Source organism: Carassius carassius, chromosome 14 (genome assembly GCF_963082965.1).
Source record: "Carassius carassius chromosome 14, fCarCar2.1, whole genome shotgun sequence".
Lineage (NCBI taxonomy): Eukaryota > Metazoa > Chordata > Actinopteri > Cypriniformes > Cyprinidae > Carassius > Carassius carassius.
In genome coordinates this window covers 13,696,736-13,705,224 of record NC_081768.1, presented here as the reverse complement: position 1 = coordinate 13,705,224, position 8,489 = coordinate 13,696,736, and the positions used below count along the sequence as shown (strand labels likewise).

At 36.4% G+C, this 8,489-nt stretch overlaps 1 protein-coding gene across 1 annotated transcript in view; it reads right to left on the bottom strand.

Moving 5' to 3' along the window:
* Positions 1-1,760: 1,760 nt before the first annotated feature.
* LOC132157065 (coiled-coil domain-containing protein 85A-like) overlaps positions 1,761-8,489 on the bottom strand; it is a 29,978-nt gene continuing 23,249 nt past the window's right edge. Inside the window, exons 3-4 of the mRNA XM_059566217.1 lie at positions 3,575-3,632; positions 1,761-2,962 (exon numbers count right to left, since the gene is read on the bottom strand). Coding sequence (XP_059422200.1) covers positions 2,947-2,962; positions 3,575-3,632 — 74 coding nt within the window. The 3' untranslated portion in view covers positions 1,761-2,946. The remainder of the gene's footprint in view (positions 2,963-3,574; positions 3,633-8,489) is intronic.

The window sequence follows — 8,489 nt, the reverse complement described above, 5'->3', positions numbered from 1 at the left end:
CAAGAGGGGTCCCTGATATATACATATGTAATATTTGTTTTTTAATTTCATGAATTCTTCGAATCTGAGTTGCAGCATCATTAAAAGACAGCAAAACAACTTTATTTTGCCTCATTCTGCAAGGCAGAGCTCACTTTTTTAGGCCATAAGTATAATGCAAGCACAGAATTGCTGCATTTCTCCAGCTCAGCATTTCATAACTAATTATTTGTCTTTGAACAGCGCTGCATTTTTAAGTCTTAATTTTTCATCAGCTAATTCTAGGTCTGAGGGGGCCAGGGCCATATCCACTATGAAACATTATTGTATTGATTAGTATAAATATGAAGATGCAGTTTTTCATAAAAGTGTGTGTGTGTGTGTGTGTGTGTGTGTGTGTGTGTGTGTGTGTGTGTGTGTGTGTGTGTGTGTGTGTGTGTGTGTGTGTGTGTTAGTGAGAGAGAGAGAGAGTGAGGCAGAAGAGTATTTATAGAGCCTCTGCTTCCTCTTAGTCTGATATTTGTGTTGATGGATTGGGTGTTTGTTGGTCAGGTAGGCATTTGGGCCGCTCTCAGCAGGATCCCAATGTGTGCTGCATTGCAGTGAAAGGCAAAGAGCAGACATTAGGACTCTGTGTTTGTGTGTGAGAGAGTGTCGTGCTCCCTTGACAATAATAAATCTTAATCAGGGCACTCAGTGCTGCTCTTTGCCCCTTACCTTCTGGCTGATATACTTCCCTACTTACCATAGCAGAGTAGGGCACACATATTTCTATTTATAGTGTTTACAGTACTTAAACATGCACAGTGAGTTAAAGACAAAAGACAAACAAAATAGTGATGATAATACACTAGAAATTACCTGATTCTTGATGTTAAATTGACCATTAATTTATTATTTACTCATTCTCATGATATTCAAAACCTGTATGACTGCCTTTCATCTGTGGAACACAAAAGAAGATATTCTGAAAAACAGCAGGTTTTGTCCATACAACGAAAGTCACTGAGGACAAATGTGGTCAGTAAGATTTTTTACAAATGTATAATTTTATTCGGTAAGAATGCATTAAATCATGTAAAGACTAAAATAAACAATGCATGAAATGTATTACGATTTCCACAAAAATATTAAGCAGTACAACTGGTTTTAACATTGATAAGACATGTTTCTTGAGCACCAAATCAGCATATTAAAATGATTTCTGAAGGAACACGTGACACTGAAAACTGAAGAACAGAAGCAAGTCATACAGCTTTAGAAACGGCTGAACTATTTACGTTACATTTAAGAATTTGATTTCTGGTTTCCTTACATGTAAAATGAACAAATCAGTCAAAAATAAGAATCAAATTAAAAATACATAAAGAAGACTTTATTGTTTTTACATACATCTCTTAGTATAATATTTATGGATTCAATAATACCAGTACGTCAAAAATAATAATTATAGTTATAATATATAAAAAACTAAGCCTTAAACTACTCTTTACTTTTTAAAAACATAAAGGTTTTATATATTAATATTTGTTCTGTTTCGTAATCTGTCAACAAAAATAAAAAATCACAGGTTAATGAGCTTATCAAGTAACTTTTGCTGTTTTTAATTCTGATGGTATACAGGAGGATTGATGGTTTGCGAGATGCATGTTATGTTCAGTGAGGGAACAAATATAAAGTATGAAGTCCTCTCTAATGAAACACAACAGTACCTGGTTTGTACTGTCAGCCAGAAGAGGTTCAGTTAAATACCTGCTAAGAAGAGAGGCATGATGGTCCAGTGGGATGACAAGTCTCTGAGTTTATGGTCTAAAAACAGAGAATGTGAGGGCAAGCAAGTCTGGACTCTAACAGAGCCACAGGGCCACAGAGTCTCTTCCTTTTGAATCCACAGACAGAAGGGGAATTTTTTTTTTTTATTGATGAACCATAAAATGGTTTTGGCAATTTCACAAAGCATTGAAATGGTCAGAATATGTGAGCTTTGTGATTTGGCCGCTTGATTTCAGCAGCAGTGAGGGCAGAAACACCAGACGCAAGAAGACTCAACACAATGGAAGCCTAAAGCGTCCGGCTACACAATTCTCAGGTGCAGCAGCAGCAGCTTTCTATGTGCTTTTTTTACATCACACAATACTGCATCTACATACAGATCAGTTATGGGATATTAAGAGACAGGAGAGGTGTTTTAGCACACCTCCGACTTTAACTTTCGACTTTAGCGATTATAGATAGTTAAGTGTTTAACTACCGTACTTTACACATGGCCATAGTCAATGTAGTAAATAACCTGTCTTCACACAGGTCCTTATGAAAGCCAGGCAGTGATTGATATGACATAATGTCATAATCATTCAGATTTCAGCTAAAATGTGATACTTGTGAGCCACTGACATTCAGTATTGCTCTTTTCCTTAAAACGGCTTAAGAAATGCCCTTGTTTTTAGAGGCATAAGACTGGTTTGGTAATAGGTATCTGCCTGTGTGTGCAAAATGCTGGCACACTAACCCCACCCCCGTTTACAGTGTGGATTGATTGTGTTTTGTGGCGACTGTAAACAAAATGGGTAAAAAAATAAATAAATAAATAACCAAAAAATAATAATTCCAGTCCCACTTTTTTGTTTTGTCTGCTTCTGTTCAAAGGAGGTAGCTCAATTTGTTGGCAAAAGAGAAATGATTAAATCTCCCAGTTGAGAAATCCTTTTGGCAATCATGTTATTTCCAGCTGTTTAAACCCTAAAGAATCCCTCTTCCAGGCCTTGGATTTGCAGGGCTGTAAGTTGTATTGGGAGACCAGCAGGAAACAGTGTGGTGAGGGAAGGGGACGAGAGACACTGGCTGCGCAAACGTTTTTGTCCTTCACTCTGGCTTTTTCATCCTTGTCGTCCATTTCTGTCAGTGCAAGTTAAATGAAAGCAACAGACATCCTCTATCAAAGCCTACTGAATCCAGTCAAGGCAATGGTCAGGAGGCATCAAAACTGGGGGAAAATAAGCATTTGATTAGGATTGAATATGAAAAACGTTATGTAAAAATGTGTACTGAACATGTAGATTTCAGTCTTCAAAACTCAATAGCATGTAGTGTTTTAGTATGTATGTTTGTTTGTTTGTGTGTGTGTGTGTGTGTGTGTGTGTGTGTGTGTGTGTGTGTGTGTGTAAAAACTGATCTGTGATTAGCAAATTCAGAGGGCAAACTGTTCTAATGCTGTCTTGAAGGTGGAAATATTCTGCAATTAAAACATTAACAAAAGAACAGCATTTATTTGAAATATACATCTTATGTAACATAATAATATCTTAACTGTTACATTTGATTAGTTTAATTCATCATTGCTGAATTATTATTATAATTCATAATTATTATTATTATTATTATTATTATTATATTATTATAGAAGTATTAATTTGTTAAAAAAAAAAAGTGTACTGACCCCAACCTTTTGAATGTTGGTGTACTACACTATTCTAAGTGTAAACACACACAAACACAAATATAACCATATGAAATATCATCAAACCAATACTCTTTTGAGCTGTTTTATGCATAAATAACATACATGTGCACTGTACAGTACAGATGTGTGCCGTACCTGTCCCAAAGCTTGACACTTCTACAGTTGCTGGTGCAACACCCAGCCGATATCAGAGCTGCAGAAAAAAAGAATATATTGAGCATACATTTTAGATGGTTAATTCAATATTGATGGTACTATTAGTGAAATAACAGCACCTCTAATAACTATATATGAACATAGTGATTTCCAGGCTACACTGAGCTCCTCAGAAAAATAGTGGGCTGACTCACTGACTGATAACGGTCATTATTCACTTGTTTATAGAGCAGCTAATTAACCCAAATAACTGTTTTACACTGCCTTTTTTGTGTAAAAGGCATGAGACAACCTATAATTTATAGTTATAACTTTTACTTTCATTTGTTCTGTTTGCACCAAGACATTTATTGTAAAAGGGAAAATACAGGGAGGGAAATATTTATTTGATCCCCTCCTGATCTTGTAAGTTTGCCCACTTGTAAAGAAATGAAGGGTCTGTCATTTTTATGGTAGGTTTATTTTAACAGATAAAGACAAAAAAAGCATTATATAAAGGTTAAAGATTGATTTGCATTTCAGGGAGTGAAATAAGTATTTGATCCCCTACCAACCAGCAAGAATTCTGCCACTTTAAGAAGTTACTCCTAATGTCAGCTTTTAGGTGTATAAGACACCTGGCCACACAATCTGTGTCTTCCATTCCAACCTCTCCCATCACCACGGGAAAGACCAAAGAGCTTTCAAAGGATGTCAGAGACAAGATTGTAGATCTGCACAAGGCTTGAATGGGCTGAAAGACCGTCAGCAGGAAGCTTGGTGAGAAGGAGACAACTGCCGGCCTCGGTCTGGTCCTCTGTGCAAGATCTTGCCTCATGGGGTAAGGATGATCATTAGAAAGGTGAGGGGTCAGCCCCGAACTACATGGGAGGAGCTTTTTAATGATCTTAAGGCAGTTGGGACCACAGTAATCAAGCAAACGATTGGTAACACACTACGCAGCAATGGACTGAAATCCTGCAGCGCCCGCAAGGTCCCCCTGCTCAAGAAGGCACATGTACAGACCCATTTAAAGTTTGCCAAAGAACATCTAAATGATACAGAGAAGGCTTGGGTTAAAGTGCTGTGGTCAGAGGGAAGTGAAATGCTTACAATGACCACAAGAACACCATCCCTACAGTCAAGCACAGAGGTGGAAATATTATGTTTTGTGGCTGTTTTTCTGCTAAGGGTACATGACGACTTCATCACATTGAGGGGCAAATGGATGTTATTGTTATTATTATTGACATTTAATTATTGAATTCTTTGACAGCCCTAGGTTTCTTTGATCAGTTGACCAAGGCTGTTTATTTGTTGCCTAAGATTTTGATTTAATATTGATGCTAAGGTTTCCGAGGCTGGTATCTTACCAAAGCCAAGGTTTGATATTGATCCACTCGTACATTCAAGTCACTTTGAATAACAGCATTAGCTAGATTTACACATATGGCCACATTAATTGTGGATGGGTGTGTTTAGCTATATTTTTAAAGAATAAATAAGGATTTAAAATGGTAGGATTAACAAATAACATTCATCTTTTTGTCTTGTTCGCTGCTGTTTATAAAGTGGGAGAGAAAGAGAGAGCGTGAGAGAGAGAAAAGCCTGCTCTAATCTGTGTTAGGTACAGTGTGATTGCACCAGCAGGCGGTGTGACCCTAAGTGTCTGCTGATGAGAAGTACCTTCTGTCTAAGTCAAGTGTCACTTCTGCAGCGACTCTGTACTGGAAGGACTCTCTCTGTCCCTCATGTGCTCATCCACACCTAAACAAAAAGCTTTAAAGGGATAGTGCCCAAAAATGAAAATGTGGTCATCATTCACTCACCCTCATGTTGTTGCAAATGTTTATGAATTTCTTTTGAAGAGTCAGGGTAGCAACAGTTTCTGGTCCCCATTGACTTCCATACTGTGTAAATGATGACCAAATTGAACTTTTTGAGTAACTATCCCTTAAATGTGCGATTTTACAATGCGATTTCAAGTTTCCTTTCTCTTTCAAGTGTTACAAGCTGTTCGTGAATAGATAAGATCCCTGAAGTTGCAAATACTAAAGTCTCAAACCCAAAGAGATATTCTTTATAAAAGTTAAGACTCATCTTACAAATATGCAGAGCAGTGGGATGCTAGGACTGGAATTGAGAACCGCTGGTGTGGAGTAGCGTTTGCTGTTTGTCGTTTCTCATTTCTCCGATCACAAATGCAGACATGTTTTTATGTTTACGCTGCGCGATGCAGCGCGTAAAAACACAGTATAAGTCATTATAATCCGTAGTTATGTCCCCACTTGATGCAACAAATGGCTTGTTTGTAATGGGTTTTATTATTTTTGTCTTGTTGAGCTAGTGTTCTGACTGGGACATGCATCACAGTATAGTAAGGGGCGTAACATTTCCATCACACTCATGAGGCATTCGGCCAATCACAATGCACTGGATAGCTGGCCAATCAGAGCACATCTCGCTTTTCAGACCAATGAGCTTTGTAAATATAACGCTTTTAAAAAATAATGTTTTTTTTTTACCTTAAACCACATAAACACATTTCATTACACCAAATACACAAAATAAAGTTCTTTTTAGCAACATCATCTGACCCCTTTAAAGGATCTATAGAACTATAGAAATCAAAGTCTATAAAAATCCATCTATTAGGGATGTCACAATACTTCTATATAATATAGAACCATTCGGTACGACATACATGGTTCAAAACATGCTCCTGAATTGCAGTTAAATAATTAGTGTGGGTTTTATTTCTTTCAGAATTGGCTGTGTGTGTGTCCATGAGTTCACGTGCTGAGATGAGGAAATGCCTCCCCGCTTATATTTGAAAAGCAACACACGCCGAGCATCTTCCCTTGTAATGACATACAATGATTAAAAGCCTTTCTAAACCTGTTGTCCAACAAAAGAGAACATTATAACATATTTTTACATCTATCTATCCTAATGATTTTATACATAAGGACTACAGCTAGACTTGTAGTAGTCTGTGAATTATGATGGAAAATTATACATTATAATACTGGTCTTGTATATTTGTCCTTAAAGGGATACTCCACCTCAAAATGAAAATTTTGTCATTAATCACTTACCCCCATGTTGTTCCAAACCTGTAAAAGTTTGTCTTCAGAACACAATTTAAGATATTTTGGATGAAAACCGGGAGGCATGCTGCATATGCTCTTCTGTGTCAGCCGCACCACAAGGATGCAGATGGACTATTCTAATGACGTCTTTCATACTTTTCTGGACTTTGACAGTGTTATTTACTTGGCAGTCTATGGGACAGTCTCAAGACTCCCGGTTTTCATCAAAAATATTTTAAATTGTGTTCCGAAGACGAACAAAGCTTTTATGGGTTTGGAGCGACATGGGGGTAAGTGATTAATGACAACATTTTCATTTTGGGGAGGAGTATCCCTTTAAGCATTTTTGCCTTTTGAATGCTCTGACATCACATTGAACTAAGGGCCAATTTAAATTGTAAGCAGTAAGTTGTAAGAGTTTTGTTTTCGTTTTAATTGTTATTTGAAGGAAAAAGAAAAAGGAGGTTTCTCCAAGCCTGTTTTGCATATCCACCTTAAAACGGTGTATATTGCTTTGCTGGATAGCCATAATCATAAACATAAAATAATTTTCAAATCTGCAGCAAGAATCAATAAGAAAAATGAAATCAAGGAGCTACCATTGCCTCAAAAATATAGGTCAAGGTCAAGTTTATTTATATAGCCCTTTAAAACAGCAAAACTACTGACCAAACTGCTGCACAACTTACCAGACAAAACATCCTCGTACAATACAATTCAAAGACTAATAATAAAATATGAAACGAAACCAAAACAAAAGTAATAAAATTAAGACCGGAAACATCATGCAATTTAAAACAATATTTAAGACTAAAAAACAATAATATTAATTTAGTAGTTAATATCAAATTACACATATGCCTGAGAAAAAAAGTAGGTTTTAAGAGAAGATTTAAATGTAAAAAGAGTAGGGGAAAGTCTAATAGACAAAGGAAGGGAATTCCAGAGCTTAGGACCAAGAACTGAGAATGCTCTGTCACCTTTGGATTTAAGTCGAGATTTTGGAACATTTAATATCATCTGAGTGGAAGATCTGAGCATTCTCACTGGAGATTACGAGTGGAGAAGGTCTGAAATATATGAAGGGGCAAGACCATGAAGTGATTTAAATACAAATACTAAAACTTTATACAGCTTTCGTAAAATGTTCTAGACCTTGTATGAAAAATAGAGAAAAAAAAACAAAACCCTCTTCTATAACTATATGGTTAAAATAAGTATGTATTTAGGAACAAACTTGGAAAGTAAGTTACTTTACTGCAGAAAGATACTGTTATATGGCCAAATTATGCCAGAGCACTGCTAGTCAAAAACTCTCATTTGATGAAAATACCTGATCTATTTAAAGCCTTATAGTTTGCGGAGCTCCATCAGTGTAAGGTAATAACATTATAATGGTGATGAAGGAAGCAGAACTGCAGTACTGGAGATAAATGAAGGTGCTTAAACCTCTTGACCCGCTTCTGTACATGTTGCATTTGTCAGTATCTTTAATAAACACCCCTGAGTTCAAACTGTCTCTGCTCTCTGCAACTTTAAATGACTGCAATAAACTGCCCACTCACAAACACATAAACTTACCCTGCCTTGAGAGACACACACACACTAATACTGGTAGTAAGTAGAGATGTTTTATGGTGCAAATGTTATTTGAGAATGTAAAACATTATGTCTATAATAAATGCATTGATTTGTAGCTGTTAAAGAAAAAAGTCCATACAACATGTAAGTTCTTACTTCAGTTTAATGTGTATAGAGTAGGAAGAGTTTATTTTTATTGACAGAGCTGCCTTTTTTAGCTGGTTTGTGATCTTGTTCTTCAG